Here is a 19666-nt window from a genome sequence, read left to right on the forward strand (position 1 = left end):
CTAGGGCATTGGCGATGTAATCGGCTACATTTTGTATGATGGTTGTTATTTTATTCAATTCATTGGCCACCCTTACTTCCCAATAGAAAGGAATACCTTTCGCATAAATTGCGTCTCGTAAAGTTATGGCATGTTTATTTCTGTGAGTGGTTGGTTCTGAAACATAAGGGAGACGAGGAAGATGACGGATGGCAGGTAGAATGTATCCTAAATAGCAAGATCCTGACCAGTATTTTGGGAGCCAGGAATATGCTTTGTCATTACAAATAAAATAAGTTCCATTATAAGCAGAATATAAGTAAATATCTTCTAAGTACCAATGATCTGAGAATGTTTTATTATTTGTGAAGTTGTGTATGCCTGTTATTGTTGAGGACCGTTCAGTTCTTTGTAATAAATTTTGAGTACATTTATAAGCTGTGTGAACATCCAAATAATTAGTACAAACACTATTGCCCATTTTCATCCCTTTAGAGTGATTACTGATGAGACATATTGATCCTTTTTGTTTAATATTAGTTGGGAGGCTAATCTATTGAGGATTTTAGTTAGGGTTATATTTAAGTTGGTGCCATCCTGAAAAGGTGTTTAGTGGATAGCCTGCAGATTTCCATAAGTTAATAAATTTCTTTAAATAAATCTTGTACCTTCCTTTTTCACATAAATATGCTCCAGAATGGACACTACAGAGCGATGGACACTCTGATAGATGTGCCATTCTGCTGTTTCTGAAGCATTAAAGCGGATAGTTAAGAAGGGAATACCTTCTCCTGAGTTAGTAGGGGTTGCAATGCATACCCAACAATTGGAAATGTTGACATTTTTAGCATGAATCTTAGATTTGTAAAGGAATGTGTTCTCATTCAGTTCTGGTACATTTACAAAGCCAATCAAATAACTGAAAATGAATATTACGGTAAACATTTTTACAGATCTTAATGCTTATACGCGTGCTTCACATGTGATACATGGATCCAACTTTTCTTTCCTTAGCATTGCTTAAAACATTGATATACTGATTAAAAATTGATATCATGATTACATAATTCAGTAATAAACAATTAAGAATAATTTCATGTATACAAGTAAAATAACTGAAGTGAGTATATGATTTAATAATAATTGGTAAAATGATTATCAAAATTGATTATGTAATTTAGTAATAAATTATTAATAATAATTCACTAATAAATGAATAATAATGCAGTGAATAATAGTTCAACAGAAACTTTCCATTTTGATGTTATTGGCTAGTGGTGCGTATGAATTAATATGAACCATGTGGATTGGTGGGGTACTATGGGTAGGCATGCATTCACCAAAGTATCTGATCAGCAACATTAGTACGTAAATGATAAGTCCAAATATGCAAAATAGAAAAAGGTCCCTGAATGATGTTAATTCCTGTGCCACCCAATCAATTGGAAAGCCAACCCCAAAAAGTGTAATCAAAGGGTTGGTCAAGTTTTTTTTTTTTTACCTTTGTATTGGATGTGAATTGTCAAGAATTTGACATCTTCTGGATTATACACAAAAGCCCGTTGAAAGGGTTCATTTTCCTGCAGAGACAAAAAGGGGCGTAGAGCTTGGAATGATGCAATTCGCATCTTTCTCAAATGTTTTTTGATATATATGTCACTCAAATGCACTGGGAGTATGATGCACGATCAATCACTAGTGAAGCGAGATTGTAGTCCAATTGAAGGCTTTAATGAACAAGTAGTTACCCCAGCAGCTCCAGTACAGAATGACTGCTGTGGATGAAACACAGACTCTTATGCTCCGCCTGCTGGGTGGAACCAGCAGGAAGGTTCCACCACTCATACTACAGTATAAGGTACATCCCACCTAGGTACCGCGATACCCCTAATAGAGCCTACCACATTCACACCCTGTTTAAAAAGAGTCCGGCAGGGGTGGTGGCCTTGCTTTTACAGAGGTAGAGGTTATAGTGGTACCCTTCGGTGCCTTTACATGCAATACACATATTTACAGACAATTATTCACAAGTTCATTTTACAATGAAACTATCAGCCGGTCGGGGGCCCTGGTCGTCCTCTGCGATCGTTGCAGTCCCGGCGGTGATGCTGGCATCGGCTCAGGCATCCGTGGTTCTGGGAGGGTGTCGTCTTCAGCTTCATCGCATCCGGATGGGGCCAGTGGAAGGACAGATCCTCCTGGGAAGGGGGCTGCAGTGGTGTGCGCCAGTGAAAAAATGGTTCGGGTTGGTGGGGGAGGGGTGAGAATGGAGATCCAGTGGGGGCCAGATCCCGGAGGGAGACCGTGTCTTGACGTCCGTCGGGGTGCGCCACATAGGCATACTGGGGGTTAGCATGGAGGAGATGTACCCTCTCAGGATACAGATGTACCAGTGGGTCCGACTTGTGGGCCCATACGTGTTTGCGGAGTAGGACGGGTCCGGGGGCTGCCAGCCATGTTGGGAGTGAGGACCCCAAGGAGGACTTCCTAGGGAAGGCAAGGAGACGTTCATGAGGTGTTTCATTGGTAGTAGTGCACAGCAGTGATCAGATGGAGTGAAGTGCATCGGGGAGAACCTCCTGCCATCGGGACACTGGGCGATTCTTGGACCGTAGGGCCAGTAGGACAGCCTTCCAGACCGTCCCGTTCTCCCTCTCTACCTGCCCGTTTCCCCGGGGGTTATAACTGGTCGTCCTGCTGGAGGCAATGCCCTTGCTGAGCAGGAAGTGACGCAGCTCGTCACTCATGAAGGAGGACCCCCTATCACTATGAATGTCGGAGGGGAAACCGAACCGGGTAAAGATGCTGTGGAGGGCTTTAATGACAGTGGCAGCCATCATGTCGGGACAGGGGGTGGCGAAAGGGAAACGGGAGTACTCATCAATCACGTTTAAGAAATACATGTTGCGGTCGGTGGAGGGAAGGGGCCCTTTGAAATCCACGCTGAGGCGTTCAAAGGATCGGGAAGCCTTCACCAGGTGCGCTTTCTCTGGCCTGTAGAAGTGCGGCTTGCACTCCGCGCAGATTTGGCAGTTTCTGGTTACGGCCCTGACCTCCTCGATGGAGTGGGGCAGATAGCGGGTTTTAACAAAGTGGAAGAACCGGGTGACCCCGGGTGGCAGAGGTTGTCGTGGAGGGTCCGGAGTCGGTCTACTTGTACAAGTGCCATGGGATAGGGCATCAGGAGGCTCGTTGAGCTTCCCGGGACGATACAAGATCTCGTAATTATAGGTGGAGAGCTCGATCCTCCACCGTAAGATCTGATCATTCTTAATTTTTCCCTGCTGTGCATTGTCAAACATGAAGGCTACCGACCGTTGGTCAGTGAGGAGAGTGAATCTCCTGCCGGCCAAGTAATGCCTCCAATGCCGCACAGCTTCGACGATGGCTTGGGCCTCCTTCTCGACGGAGGAATGGTGGATTTCTGAGGCGTGGAGGGTGCGTGAAAAGAAGGCCACAGATCTGCCCGCCTGATTGAGGGTGGCAGCCAGAGCTACGTCTGATGCATCGGTCTCGACCTGGAAGGGGAGGGACTCATCGATTGTGTGCATCGTCACCCTGGCGATGTCTGTTTTGATGTGACTGAAAGCCTGGCGGGCCTCTGCAGATAGGGGAAAAACTGTGGACTGGATTAGTGGGCGGGCCTTGTCCGCATAATTGGGGACCCACTGGGCGTAATAAGAAAAGAAGCCCAGGCAACGTTTCAGGGCCTTGGGGCAGTGGGGGAGGGGAAACTCCATGAGGGGGCGCATGCATTCAGGATCTGGGCCTATGACTCCATCATGCACTACGTAGCCGAGGATGGCTAGGCGATCGGTGCTAAACACGCATTTGTCCTTGTTAGAGGTTAAGTTAAGGATTTTTGCGGTATGGAGGAATTTGCGGAGGTTGGTGTCGTGCTCCTGCTGGTCGTGGCCGCAGATGGTGACATTGTCGAGGTACGGAAACGTGGCCTGCAGACCGTACCGGTCAACCATTGGGTCCATCTCACGTTGGAAGACCGAGACCCCATTTGTGACACCAAAGGGAATCCTTAGAAAGTGGTAGAGCCGCCCATCTGCTTCGAATGCAGTGCACTTGCGGTCGTCTGGGCGAATGGGGAGCTGGTGGTAGGCTGATTTAAGGTCTACTGTGGAGAAAGCCTTGTATTGCGCTATCTGGTTGACCATTTCAGATATGCGGGGGAGAGGGTACGCGTCGACCTGCGTATACCTGTTGATGGTCTGACTGTAGTCTATGACCATCCTATGTTTCTCCCTGGTCTTTACAGCCACCACTAGAGCTCTCCAGGGGCTGTTGCTGGCCTCGATAATGCCTTCCTTTAGTAACCGTTGGACTAACGACCTAATGAATGTCCGGTCCTGGGCACTGTGAGGGGGGTATGGGGCCGCCAAATTTGAAAGTTAAACTTTGCAGGTTACACTGGAAGTCCAGTCCCAGGAGTGTGGCAGTGCAGAGATGGGGGAGGACGTAGAGTCGGAAGTTATTAAACTCCACGCCCTGGACCGTGAGGTTGGCTATGCAGTACCCCCGGATCTCCACAGAGTGGGACCCAGAGGCCAGTGAGATCTTTTGTTTAATCGGGTGTACAGCGAGGGAGCAGTGTCTTACCGTATTGAGATGGATGAAGCTCTCCGTGCTCCCAGAGTCGATCAAGCAGGATGTCTTGTGCCCGTTGATGAGTACCGACGTCGTAGCGGTTGAAAGCGTTCGGGGCCGAGACTGGTCCAGTGTCACTGAGGCAAGTTGTGGCAGAAGCTGAGAGATCTCGTCGGGCAATACACGGCCACCCGAGTCAGGGTCCTGAGACGTCATCCAAGATGGCTGCCCCCATGAATCGCACATGGCCGGCTGAGAGATCTCATCAGGCGATACATGGCCAGCCGAGTTGGGGTCCTGAGATGTCATCTAAGATGGCTGCCCCCATGAATCGCACATGGCCTGTGAGGAGAGGAATGGCAGCGGGCCCGGTTCGCCTGTGGAGACAGCGGTGGCCGACCGAGCCTGGCATACTGCCACGAGGTGCCCCTTCTTCCCACAGCCCTTGTAGATTGCGTATCGGGCCGGGCAACGTTGCCGGGGGTGTTTGTTTTGCCTGCATAAATAGCATCGCCCCCCCCCCCCCCCCCCTCCGGGGTTTCCTGGCTGCCGCACTGCACAAGCTTGTGGGGAATTTAGGGGTGCTTTGTAATCGGCCGCGGGTGGGGTCCACCCTGTACATGCGGGTACTGCGCAGTCGGGAACGTAGGCCTGGGCGTTGCTGGAGGCTACAGCTAGGGAGTGCGCAAGTTTCCGTGCCTCTTTAAGCTCTAGTGTGTCGTTTTCCAGCAGTCGCTGGCGGATTTTAGAGAACAGCATGCCCGCAACAAAAGCATCCCGTATTAAGAGTTCGGTGTGGTCATTGGCTGAGACTTGTGGACAGTTACAGTTTCTACCTAACACTAACAATGCGCGGTAAAAATCATCCAGTGATTCCCCTGGGATCTGCCGTCTGGTAGCTAAAAGATGCCGAGCGTATACCTGATTCACAGTGCGGACGTAGAGCTCTTTTAACAAAGTCATTGCGTCCTCAAAATCACCCGTGTCTTCGAAAACGGGTGTAGATTTCTGGGCTCACCCTTAAGTGGAGGACATGCATTTTCTGTTCCTCCATGGGGGTAGTCGGGGCCGTCCTGATGTACCCGTTGAAACATGCCAGCCAATGTTTAAAAGTTGCTGCTGCATTTGCCGCGTGGGGGTTGATTTGTATACACTCTGGCTTGATGCGGAGAGCAGCCATTCTTCAATTTTGTTCATTAAATTGATGCACGATCAATCACTACTGAAGCGAGATTCTAGTCCAATTGAAGGCTTCAATGAACAAGTAGTTACCCCAGCAGCTCCATTACAGAATGACTACTGTGGGTGAAACACAGACTCTTGTGCTCCGCCTGCTGGGCGGAACCAGCAGGCAGGTTCCACCACTCATACTACAGTATAAGGTACATCCCACCTAGGTACCGCAATACCCCTAATATAGCCTACCACAGAGTAAAAGTTGGATTGCTGCCAAATTCCCGTTATCAATTGTCTTAGAACGGTGTGATTCTCTCCATGGATTTGCTTTTAATCAGAATTGCTTTTCTTAAAAACAGCTTCCACATTGTCTGAAGTTTTAATTTCCAAGCCAATTTTAAGCATTTATTTTAAAATATCAAACACAATAACTTATTGAATATATGACTGAACCAATCTTGCGCTGAATGAACTTGGTTTTCTGTAGATGAATTTGTTGACTCTGTTAAAGAAAGCACAGCTAACAAGATTTGTTAATTTCTTAAAATTGATAAAGCAACATTCAAAATAATGACAGTTTTCTGAAGTTAACAGTCCTTGGCAACTTTTTAGCGATACATGACTTGGGGTGTATCCCTGTAGCCAGGAGGCGGGCCTTCACCACAGGAGTCCAGTTTGTAATCATGAAATCTGAAATTCGTAGAATGGCCGTCTTCATCACGAGAAAGGAATCTCACATCCTTTCTGGAATTCCTCCTCGGAGTGAGTACAGAGGTTGGATTTGTCGTTAATGGAGGAGTAGAAGCAACGATTGATGTGTTATTTTTAGCAGTTGCGGTTTCGGACTGGGACTGAGGTCTGAGTAGGATCAAGTTTAAAGCTGCAGACAGTTCTGATTTTAAACCAGTGACAAAATAGGTTTTAGATGATAGATATTTTAAATGGTTTAAAATCCAGGCTGTTGTCTTTATCACTTCAACTCCAAGCTGTTTGGTGCTTAATGGGTTAAGCTGTATTACACTTTGTTTGCCACTAGGCTCGTTGCTCAACCGAACAGGATTTTCTTGTTTAAAAATCTTACAGTCTAATTAAAGCTGCCATGAAAGGCTTTTGGATCGGGGCCAGCAGCATGTCGTGGTCAGTCTCAGAGTAAGATAACGGTTTCTTCTGGGGTAAAAGTGTCCTTGACAGATAGTTCATTTGGCCAGACTCCCCCTGTGGTACTTTGATCAGTGTATTCATTGTTTGCATGTCAGTAGCAGCTAGCAATAATGTAGGATTTGATTTAGATATCATTGGTACATCTTGGGCCTTAGTTAAAATCATTTCAACTCTTCCCGTTGGTGGCGCTGTTTGCTTTGGAGAGTTCAGCTGAGTTTTTAAAGACAGATTTGAAGGCTTTTGAGCTGTCAACTTGTCTGTCAGTAATTTGTTATGACATTTCATGGTGTCCATGTCACTTTCCAAAATACATTTTTCCTCAAGTAACTGGCAATTTTGACTTTTAAGACCGTAATTTTCTGATATCAACTGTTGAAGTTTGGATTTTGAGTCAGTATTTCTACGTTGTAATTCACCAATTTGAAATGATTGTTGTTGAACTTTAAAGGTTTCATTTTCCAATAATGTTTTAATCTGATCACATTGTTCAAGTTTAGATTTTGCATCTTGTAATCCTTCAACAACTGCTGCTAACTGATCTTTCGTGGACTTACGGTCATGATCGAATTTAGTTTTTGCGATTGTCTATTGATGTTTGTGGAGCTGTTCCATTACTGCAAAAGACCATTCCATGCGTTCTCCTCTATTTAAGCGTGTGGTTTTTCCCCATTCCTTCTTGATGTTATCAAGGGACCACTGCCCTTTGGGGATGACATATTTTGATTCAATTTTTGTGGCTACTTCAGACAGTCCAAATTGCCTATAAATCAAAGATCTAAGATCACCCAATATATCGTCAACAGAGACATCTGGTACAGCGCAACCTCCCTTGGACATTGTGGGAAGTAATTCTCCGCCATTTGAAGGTTCTGAATCTATTTTAGGAGTCATGTCCGCCATAAACTCAGCCTTACACCCAATGTTTTGGTCATCAACTATGTTTTTGTGCAATCTTTGTACACTACTGCGACTATTCACTATTCAGCCCCGTTTTATTTTAGTTTCTACGACTGGCACCCGATTGAATAACTCGGTCTGACAAAGGTCCTTTCTAAGGGGTCGAAGCACTGCTTGATGCGGCTTTAAGACTTTTAATCGGTGTAAAAGATGTTTCTTACCAAGTTTAGCCCTTTTTCGGATAGATGTCTTTGGGTTTTCCATCCTTCTAGTCTTTCCTTCGGTCTTCCTTCCGACTCTGCGCCCCTCCCCTTTTGCCGAACTACACCAAATTGAAGAGATCTACCTTGCGGAATTAGTGAAGTCTTGCGACACTAAAACTCAGTAGAAATTTGAGTTAAACTTCTCGGATGCAAACAAGAATCTTTATTGCCTCTATTTGATTACAATAAGGAGAAACTTAAATCTATTCTCAAAAAAGTCCGGCAAGCAAAAGGACGTAAAGAGAAGTAACTTATAAACAATTTAACTTTCAAAATAATACATAAATGGTTTCTTGCTTACGGCAAAACAGCTTGCATTTACTTCAAGAGTTAGAGTGGAAAAGTGAAAATTTGAAAAATAGAGATAGCGAATAGTTAGATCAAAGTATAGCATGATCCCGGAATAAAGATGGCAGTATGGACCATCATGTTTAAAGAAATCTTATCAGTCTTGAGCCATCTATCTACACCTCCATTTCATCCTAATTGAGTCTGAATCAAATACATTTGATTCGATGGTTAACTGTCAATCCTTAATGTGCAACATAAGTTCTGAATGTTTCATGTTTGAATATTTGTGTATGCTATGGAATGCGATTCTGTGCTTTTATCATGACTGGTTTCTACTGGTTTTCTGCTGACTTTGCTTTATCCACATTCTGGACAATGTTGCCTTCATATTGCTATGATGCTTACTTGGCCTCGACCTCGATTGCTGGTACAGTTTATTTTGTCTTTGAAAATATCTTTATTAGAACAATAGCTTTTTCATCTTGCTCAGTGAAAATGTTGTTTTTATCTCCAATTAGTTTATGCATGTGTCAGGCTTTTTGTGTCTCTGTTGAAGCTATGTGTGCTGAAATCCGCATTTTAAAATGGGTATTAAAACTGGGTCTTAATATTTACATTAAAATAGCCTTTTTACCAATCAGATCGATCAGGAAATAGTCGATTACTAACAGTCTCCCAATTTATGCTCTCAAGGTGTGGAATTTTGACACTTGGGTTTATCTGGACATGTATGTATAATACAATTTATTTAAAGTGCAGAAAAGAAATAATGAAGGAGGTACAAGTGGGAGAAGGATCTAATCTATTCAGTTTTGCATTCATACCCTTACAACTCACATAACATTTTGGCAGTCATTTTAATTCACAGTGTTCTTTAAGGACCCTGAGTAGTCCTTTAGTTCATGAATCTTTAAGCCTGTAACATTGGTTCTCCATCTAAATGACTGACTGCATTTGCTGAGTTTTATTTCCTGAGATACTTCAGGAGTTATGAGTTTAGCATCATCCATAAATACTTTTGTCGTCTTTTGTTTCTCTTCAGTACTGCTTCATTTGTTCTGAGCTGTGGATGGACAGGAGGAATTACTGAGTCCAGAAAAGGTCGATATCCTCTCTGGCCGGAGTGGAATGAAGCGGATGTGAATGCTGAGAAATGGGACTTAACTAAACCAATTAAAGAAAAGGAGAAAAGTATCAAAAGTCCTAATCTGGTAAGTCCAATTAATTATACTGGCATGTTTTTGTTTTAAATCATACTCTTCCTTTTAGCAATGATAGTTAACTACATATACTGTATGCACAGACATAGCTTTGTTAGTTATCCCTAGAATGTAGGCAATATTGGCATATCAGTAGTTGAACATATCCTATTTGAGACTTCTCGCAGTTAATTCACTTATCGTTGGCAGCTGTCCCATAATTCAAGGATGGCATCTACTCAGGGTTTTCATGTGCTTAAAAAGCCTGAGTCTCAACGCACAAATCTTTGGCCACATGGGGTAGGATGGCCCATGGGGTAGTGGATTCCCGAGTGCAGGACATGCTTCCTTTTTCTTTCCTTCTCTGCCACTGCTGTGCCTCATCTTTAAGACGTGTGACTCAAAGGGTGATGCAGCTCGATGGTAGCAAGCTCCTCTCAGTCATTAATGTAAATTCTGTTGTTCTTCAAGGCGGGCTTCAGAATGTCTTGAAGCATTTTCTTTGTCTTCACCTGAATGGCCTCCTTCTGCACTGTAGAGATTCTGTGAAATACAAACAGTTCTGAATGTCCTATCTGGCTTGCTGCATTCATGTGACCGCTACAGTGAGGCTACCATCTTAAATTAAGTTCAATAAAGACCTCTCACTGAGACAAACACTGTGAAGCTCTGCTGTCTTTAAAGACAGAATGTAGGGCGCGGTCTACTGACCACGCTTTGGCCTGAAAAGGCGACCATGGCGGGTAAATGACGGGAAAACCCTCTCCCGGGATCTACCCAGCTCGCCACGCCTCGCCAGATCTAACACAATCTCACTGGACGTTGCAATGTGAGCCCGCCCATTGCAGTAATAATATATATAGTCCCCTGAGGTATCCAAGCATTGAGATCTATTCCCTTCGCCTTGGAGACCTCAGACAAGCGCCGTTCAGTACTGGTCTCCACAAATGGGGACCAGACGGACTGGCACTTGAGGGTCTCCCTTGGCTTTGGAGGCCCCCAGGGGACTGCCCTTTGGGCAGGATGGTACCCTGGCACTGCTGGTGCTACCTGAGAACCTTAGCAGTGCCAGCCTGGCACCCTGACAATGGAGAGGCTGATTTTGGGGTGGAGAAGCTGATTTTGGCGTTTGTGTGGGCAGGTAAGGTAGCAAGGGTTAGGAGGACGGTGCGCCAGAGAGGGCGACAGTCGGGGGGCTTAGCCCTTCCAAACTTGTTATACTATTACTGGGTGGCAAACGCTGAGAAGCTCTGGCGTTGGATTATGGAGACAGAGGCTTTGTGGAGGAAGATAAAGGGAGGTTTTTGTAAGAGATTGGGGTTGTAGCCGTTGGCAGCGGCGGCACGTCCGTTTGCCCCAGGCAGGTATTCGAGGAGTCTGGTGGTAGTGACCATGCTGAAAAGACAGAGGCAATTTCGGCAGCACTTTAAGTTGAGAACAGTGTCAAAGTTGATGCAGATTCAAGGGAACCATGGGTTTGAGCCTGGGAGGATGGATTCGAGGTTCCGGGGATGGGTGGAGCGAGAGTGGTGGAAATAAGGGATCTGTGCCTGCACTCTGTCCAGGGTGGTACCCTGGCACTGCTGGTGCCACTTGGGCACCTTGGCAGTGCCAGATGGGCACTCTGGCAGTGCCACCTGGGTGCCAGCATGGCACTGTCAATGTGCCCAGGTGGCATTGCGAGCTGGCAGTGGCACTGCCAGGGTGTCAGGTTGACACTACCAAGGTGCAAAGCTGCCATTTTATGTGCGGCAGTATTCAAGCCCAGGTTGCCCTGTGTGGGCGTGAGGGGTCGAGGGGAGCCCGGGGACCCCCTTATAATAATTTGGGGCTTGGGGATTCCGGGAGTTACGTCATGGGCTTGAGAGATCAGGACATCATTTCCTGCATTGAGGAGTTTTGACGAGCGGGGCTCTTCATTGCAGGAAACGGGACTAAGGGCTCGTTTAGCACAGTGGGCTAAAACAGCTGGCTTGTAATGCAGAACAAGACCAGCAGCGCGGGTTCAGTTCCCGTACCAGCCTCCCCGAACAGGTGCCGGAATGTTGCGACTAGGGGCTTTTCACAGTAACTTCATTGAAGCCTACTTGTGACAATAAGCGATTATTATTATTATTATTATTATTATTATTATTATTATTATTAAGTGCGGTCTCGGCCGCACATTCCCAGATGAGGCCCCATATCTAACCGGAGTCACGTTACATAGTGCTTTGTTTCTCGGCGCTGCGAGCACTGGGAAAGTCATGGCTATGCGCGCTCACTATGGGACATCTTACCCATTTGGTTAAACTGTGCACATAGTGTCAGAAAGTTGATACAAAACAAAGTTTTAGAATGTTGCCACAGCACAGAAAGGCATAGCTTCTGAAAAAAAGAATAAGGAAAAGCAAATGCATATCAAAGGCTGCAAATAAGATACTGGGTGAATGAATATTGCACTGATCTTTCTAATCCCTGCTCCTGTTGAATTGAAAGGTGAAACATTGCAGAACTGGCAATTTATCTACTTTGAATGGTAAAACTGTGAGCTTGTAACAGAGTCAATTAACAAACTAGAACCAATAAGAGTAGCGACACTTTGCGGGGGGGGGGGGGGGGTGACTGCTACAAATTATACACCACCCTCAATCTAACCAACGAGCAAAGAAAACAGTTGCCTGAGATTTTGAAAGCCTTGAGCTAATACTTTGAACCCCGAGTTAATTTTAAACAATTCTTTCGTGGGATGTGGGTGTACCTGGCAAGGTCGGCATTTGTTGCCCAGCCCTAATTGCCCTCGAACTGAATACCTTGCAAGGCAATTTCAGAGGGGCAGTTAAGTGTTAACCATATTGCTGTTGGTTTGGAATCATGTGTCGGACAGACCAGGTAAGGACGACAGATTTCCTCCTGTAAGGTACATAAGTGAACCAGATGGGTTTTTACAACAATCAACAATAGTTTCTCAGCCATCACTGGACTTTTAATTTGAGATTTTATTGAACTCAAATTTCACCATCTGCTGTGGTGGGATTTGAACCTGGGTATCCTGGGCCTCTGGATTACCAATCTCGTGACACTACACCACCCCCTTATGTATGAATGCTATGTATTTAACAGTAAAAGCCAAGGTGCAAAGGAAACCAGTGAGTAGTATCAGTGAAAGCAAGTCTACTTAAAGAGGAGAAATCATATGCTCGGGAAAGTGATAGACATGTGTAGAAATGCAGAGCTTGCCAAACATCAGTTAGACCATGGTCTGGATTCTCTGTTTGGGAGACGATGTTCTCCCGCCGGAGCTGAATTGCAACCAGTTTACGATCCCCCTGGAAGCACAAACCGGTTAGCAATTCAGTGTTCCTCGCCATGCAAATTTATGTATGGGGTGGAATATGAGGGATTCCCAGGAGGGGGTGTCTGTGTGTGTGCGTGTGTGTGTGGAAGGGGGGTGCTGTGGGAGGCGTGGTCCCTTTAGAAGGGGGTCCCTGTGGGTGTCGTCCTATTACAGGGGTCGCCGTGGTGCGATCTCTCTCATATAGGGGTCCCTGTGGCGGGTCTACCTATTACAGGAGTCCCAGTGGCGGTCCCCCTATTATGGGGGTCCCCTATTACAGAGGTTCCTGTGGAGGGAGGCTTGGGAGATTCTGGTAGAGGTGGCGTGGGCAGGCAGTGCATTGGTTGGGGGGGGGGGTGGGTGGCCCTCGAATGAGCTTGGATGGTCTCTGTTCCCCCTTGTCCCACTGCAAGGTCCAGCACGCCAGGGTCACGCTGGTAGAGACCGCAAGTGATCTGCGCCCGCGTGATTCCCGACCGCGGGGCCCAGAGAATCACGGAAGGCCGGAGAATAGGGAGCCACGCCCGCTAAATGGATGCAAATGGATCATTAAGACCCATTTGCATTTATTTACATGCTCCCACTGGTGTGCGGTGTGGACCTTTTCCTACCACCAGCAGGGGTTTTGAGCATCGCGATCAGGTCAGTGCCTGGAGTCGATCCCAATTTTGCCCCTACGCCCGATTCTCTGTCCCATCAAGGATCACGTTCCGGGCATCCCAGGATGGAGAATCCCGCCCCATATGTATGATAGAGGAGACCAGGAGATACATTATGCTGCGAGACATTTCAGGCCAAAAGAGCAGAACAATTGTGAATGCAAATACTACAGTTGACATCATACAATGGAAGAAGGATTGTCCATCATGGAGAAAGTTGAAAGAAGCTGAATCATTTTGCATACAAATGTTTGATGTGAAAAAAAAACAAGGCTATGCAGATGGTCACTGGAGAGATATCAGCAGAAGAATCTGATGAAGCACTATACATGATACAACAGGTTAATTCCGTCAAGTCTATAGGTGGTAAATGGTTTGCAACTGTTACAATGATGACTGCAAATGGAGAGTATGAAGTGAACAAGAAGCCTCAGATAGACACTGGTATATCATGCAACATCATCACCTTCACAAACCTGTGCAAAATGGCTCAAAATTGCAATCCAAAAGGAAGCTCTTACAAGTAAGGTTAAGGGGGGAAAGGGATTGATACTGGGAGACGTTTTTTCAAGTAGAAGTGCAGGGGGGGATTCTGGGAGGGGAGAAGGGGTTCGATGTTAATAATGGATAGGGGCGGGTCAGGCTCATGGGGCAGAGCCCAGTGGTATGATGATGGATAAGACGGGGGGGGGGCGGGGGGTGGTGAGAGACCCCCAGTTAGGATAGTCACATGGAACGTGAGGGGGTTAGGAGATCCAGTCAAGAGATCAAGGGTGCTTGCACATCTTAGAAGTTTGAAAGCCGATGTAGCAATGCTACAGGAGACTCACCTGAGGGTGAAGGACCAAGTGAGACTTAAAAAGGGCTGGGTTAGTAAGGTGTTTCACTCTGGATTTGACGGAAGATCTCGAGAGGTAGCGGTAATGGTCAGCAAAAGAGTAGGGTTCCAGATAGAGAATGTGGTTGCAGATCAGGGGGGTAGATATGTGATTGTGACAGGGGTGCTGGAGGAGAGGTTAGTGGCGCTGGTAAGTGTATACGGTCCCAATTGGACGATGTGGGATTCGCAAAGAAGGTGTTTGGGGCCATCCCCGACTTGGACACACACAAACTGATAGTGGGCGGGGACTGGAAATTGGTGCAGGAGCCAAGGTTGGACAGGTCACGGCCACGCTCGCTGGTCCCATCAGGGGGAGGGGGGGGGCGAAGGCATTGGCTGGGGTAATGGTGGAAATGGGAGGGGTGGACCCTTGGAGGCTTCTGCACCCGAGGGCGCAGGAGTACTCGTTTTTCTCGGCAGTCAATAAGGTATACTCGAGATCGACTTTCTCGTGGTGGGGAAGGCTTTTCTGGCTGGGGTTAAGGGGTCAGAGCACTCAGCAATTGCAATATCAGATCATGCTCCGCATTGGGTGGATATGGTACTGGAGAAGGGGGTAGCACAGAGGCCGGCGTTGAAATTAGATGTGGGACTCTTGGGAGACCGAGGGTTCTGTGACAAAATTGAAAAAGTAATTGAGGAATATGTAGGTTTCAACTGTACGGGTGAGGTGTCTGGGAGGCCCGAAAGGCGGTTGTGAGGTGATCACGTTTAAGCCCAGAGTGGACAAAGAGGAGAGGCTGGAGCGGCAGAGGGTAATAAATGAGATGCTGGAGGTTGATAGGAGTTATGCAGAAGATGGGGACCCAGCGAAGTTGGAAAAGAGGAAGGAACTACAGGCGAGCTTTGACCGACTATCTACCAGGAAGGCAGTGCGCCAACTGAAACGAGCAAGGGGTGCAGTTTACGAGCATGGAGAGAAGGATCAGCTTCGGAGGGAGGCGTCGGCAAGGGAATGTGTTCAGGTGAGGGATAGGGGAAGTTGGTGGTGGCTCCGGTTCGGATTAACAAGGTCTTTGAAGAATTCTATGAGAGGTTGTATAGGTCCGAGCCACCTGGGGGAGACCGGGAGATGCAGGAATTTCTAGATGGGTTGGAGTACCCGAGGCTAGGGGAGATGAACAGGGCTACATTAGAAGGAGCGATAATGGAGCAGGAGATAAAAGATGCGATTGTGAGGAAGCAGTCAGTGAAGGTGGCAGTGCTGGATGGGTTTTCAGTGGAATATTATAAAAAATCAAGGATAAGCTGGCACCCCTGATGGTGGGGCTGTTTGAGGAGGCGATAGAGAAGGGGGTGTTACCACAAACTTTGGGGCAGGCATCGATTTCCCTGTTGCTTAAAAAAGATAAGGATCCGACAGACTGTGGGTCGCATAGGCCCATATCACTTTTAAATGTGGACACAAAAGTATTGGCGAAGGTATTGGCAGGTAGGCTGGAGGTGTGCCTCCCGAAGGTGATAGGTGAAGATCAGAGGGGGTTTGTAAGAGGGAGGCAACACTTTTCGAACGCTAGGAGGGTATTGAACGTGGTTATGGCACCGGCGGAGGGAAAGGAAACAGAGGTGGTTGTGGCATTGGACGCCGAGAAGTCATTTGACCGGGTAGAATGGGGATACTTGAGGAGTGGTTAGGATTGGACCAAGATTTGTGGACTGGGTAAGCTACTATATAAGTTTCTGTGGACGAGTGTCCATACAAATAACATCAGCTCGAAATACTTTTCTCTCCACCGTGGGACTAGGCAGGGATGTCCTATGTCCTCCCTGCTGTTTGCACTCGCGATTGAGCTGTTGGCCATTGCATTAAGAAGTCAAAGGTATGGAAAGGGATAGTACGGGGTGAGGGGGGGGTGGTGGGGATAGAGCATAGGGTATCCTTATATGCCGATAACTTGTTGTTATACGTGTCGGAACCGAGTGTGTCAATCAGGGAATATTAGAGCTGCTTCGGGTGTTTGGGTCTTTCTCGGGGTACAAATTAAATCTAGACAAGAGTGAGTATTTTATGGTGTCGCGGTCGAGAGTGGGGGGGCTGCCATTCCGTAGGCAGGGATTCACTTTAGATACCTGGGAGTGCAGGTTGCTCGAGATTGAGGGGGCTCCATAGGTACAACATTTCTAGTTTGGTGGGGAGGGTGAAAGCTGATCTGGCAAGATGGGACGGTCTCCCTCTGTCACTGGCGGGTCAGGTACTGGTGGTTAAAATGAACGTGTTGCTGCGATTTCTGTTTATTTTCCAATGCCTGCCGATTTTTCCTGCCAAACGCCTTTTTCAGAGAGATTGAAGGAATGATTACACCGTTCATATGGGGAGGGAAGGTGGCCAGAGTTAGAAAGGTGCTTCTACAGAGGGGAAGGCAGGCAGGGAGTTTGGGTCTTCCAAACTTGGGGCGGGATTCTCCGACCCCCCGCCGGGTGGGAGAATCGCCGGTGGCTGGCGTGAATCCCGCCCCGCCGGTTGCCGAATTCTCCGGCACCGGATATTTGGCGGGGGCGGGAATCGCGCCACGCCGGTAGGCGGGCCCCCCCGGCGATTCTCCGGCCCGCGATAGGCCGAAGTCCCGCCGCTGTCAACCCACGCCAGCCGGCGTGGATTGAACCACCTTTGGGACGGCGGGACACGGCGGCGCGGGCGTGCTCCGGGGTGCGCGGGGCGATCTGGCCCCGGGGGGTGCCCCCACGGTGGCCTGGCCCGCGATCGGGACCCACCGATCCGCGGGTGGGCCTGTGCCGTGGGGACACTCTTTTCCTTCCGCCTTCGCCATGGTCTCCACCATGGCGGAGGCGGAAGAGACCCCCTCCACTGCACATGCGCGGGGATGCGGTGAGCGGCAGCTGACGCTCCCGCGCATGTGCCGCCCGGCAAAGTCAGTTTCGCGTCAGCTGGCGGGGCATCAAAGGCCTTTCCCGCCATCTGGCGGGGTGGAAATCAGTCCGGCGCGGGCCTAGCCCCTCAAGGTGAGGGCTCGGCTGCTCAAGATGCGGAGAATTCCGCACCTTTGGGGCGGCGCAATGCCGGACTGATTCGCGCCGTTTTGGGCGCCGGTCGGCGGACATCGCGCCAATATAGGAGAATCCCGCCCCAGATGTATTATTACTGGGCGGCGAATGTGGAGAAGGTACGGGGCTGGGTCAGAGGTGTTGATTCCCAGTGGGTCAGACTGGAGGAGAGTTTGTGCAGGATTGAAGGTACTAGCAACAGGGCCGCTCCCAATGGCTCCGGGAAATAGTCAGGGAGTCCGGTAATAATAGCTTCATTGAGAATTTGGAGGCAGTTTTGCCAACACTTCGGGTTGGGGGCAGGGTCAAGGGAAATGCCGATTCGGGGGAACCACAGATTTGAGCCAAGGAAGTGGGACGGAAATTTTCAGAAATGGGAGGAGAAGACACTAAAAGATTTGTTTCTTGGGGGTCGGTTTGCAGGATTGAAGGAGCTGGGAGCGAAGTATGGGCTGGAGCAGGGGGAAATGTTTAGATGTATGCAGGTTCGATATTTGCCAGAAAGGAGATACAGAACTTCCCGGGGGAGCTGGCCTCCACATTGCTGGAGGAGGTGCTGACGACAGAGGGACTGGAGAAGGGGGCAGTGTCGGCGGTTTACGGGGCTATTTTGGAAGAGAAGGCACCATTGGAAGGGATCAAAGCAAAGTGGGAGGAAGAGTTGGGAGAGGGTATGGAGGAGGGGTTCCGGCGTGAGGTGCTCCGGAAAGTAAACGCCTCCACCTCGTGCGTGAGGTTGGGGCTGATACAGCTGAAGGTGGTATATAGAGCACACCTTACAAGAGCGAGGATGAGCCGGCACTTTGAGGGGGTAGAAGATGTGTGTGAATGTTGCGGGGGGGGGGGGGGGGGGGGCATGTTTATATGTTTTGGTCCTGTCCAAAGCTGGAGGATTACTGGATGGAGGTTTTTAGGGTAATCGCGAAAGTGGTGCACGTGAAACTGGACCCAGTCCCTCGGGAGGCCATATTCGGGGTGTTGGACCAGCCAGGGTTGGAAACGGGTGCGGAGGCAGATGTTGTAGCCTTCACCTCGTTGATCACCCGAAGGCGGATCTTGATGGGATGGAGAGCAACCTCTCCACTCTGTGCCCTGGCGTGGCGAGGGGACCTGCTGGAATTCTTAACTCTTGGGAAGGTTAAGTTTGAACTGAGGGGTAGGATGGAGGGGTCCTACAATTCATGGGCATTATTCATTATGCACTTTCAAGAACTGGTTACATCGAACATTAGTTGGGGGAGGTGGCATTGGGAGGGTTGAGGGGAGGGGGTTTGTATGTGTTAATGGTGACTATGGGTGATTCCTGATTCCTTTTTATTATTTGTTTATGTTAACATGCGGTCAGTTGTTTGGGGGTTGGTGGGAGGATGGGATTGTTGTTGCTGATATGGGCTGAGACATTATATTCGTTCCTGCTTATTGTTTATTGTTGGTGGGTGTAAATTTGAGAGAAAATGTGAAAAAGGAGGAGAATAAAAATATTTGTTTTATTTTTTTAAAGTAAGGTTAAGGCTGTGTAATGGTACAATACTCATACCAAGAGGACAAATTAGTCTGAGAGCTCAATGCAATTGCAAGAATGTAGATCTAGAATTCCAGATCATAGATGGGATGCAATAGCTACTCATTGCAGCTGAAGTAAGTCTACAGCTTCGACTGGTAACCTTGAACGTGCCAACAGAGGTTTACGACATGTCGCAGAACACAAAACCATTGACCGTCAAACGGAATCTCTAAGTGTACCAATATGTGTTTATAAGATGAGGATATCCACCAGGAGAATGTCCTAAGATGTGCAGGTCAGGTGGATTGGCCATGATAAAATTGCTCCTCAGTGTCCAGGGTTGTGCAGTTTAACTGGGGTTACGGGGATTGAGCGGGGGAGTGGCCTAGCCAGGGTGCTCTTTCAAAGGGTCGGTGCAGACTTGATGGGCTAAATGGCATCCTTCTGCACTGTCAGGATTCTATGATTCATCTAGTAGAGGAGAGTGTACGACCAATTCAGCATCTGCTAGGAAGAGTTCCAGCTGCTCTCAAGTCAAGCCAAAAAGACAAGATAGAAGAGCTGGGGAAAAAAGGGATTGATCAAGAAAGTGACAACTCCTACAGACTAGATTAGCAGCTTGGTAGCAGTGAAACAATCTGGAAAGCTGAGAGTATCTAAACAAAGCACTGAAGTCATGCCAACCATCAAAGTAATGTTTGCCGCAACTTGCTGAGGTAAAGATCTTTACTATCCCATA

The 19666-nt window shown here is 47.7% G+C and overlaps 1 protein-coding gene across 3 annotated transcripts in view; it reads left to right on the forward strand.

The window, feature by feature from the left end:
- The window catches only part of adgb (androglobin), a 612248-nt gene that overhangs the window by 48581 nt on the left and 544001 nt on the right, over positions 1–19666 (forward strand). For all 3 annotated transcript variants that reach the window (XM_072504722.1, XM_072504733.1, XM_072504728.1), the window contains exon 2: positions 9409–9577. In XM_072504722.1, the coding sequence (XP_072360823.1) occupies positions 9409–9577 (169 nt within the window). The remainder of the gene's footprint in view (positions 1–9408; positions 9578–19666) is intronic.

This window comes from Scyliorhinus torazame, chromosome 1 (assembly GCF_047496885.1).
Source record: "Scyliorhinus torazame isolate Kashiwa2021f chromosome 1, sScyTor2.1, whole genome shotgun sequence".
Taxonomy (NCBI): domain Eukaryota; kingdom Metazoa; phylum Chordata; class Chondrichthyes; order Carcharhiniformes; family Scyliorhinidae; genus Scyliorhinus; species Scyliorhinus torazame.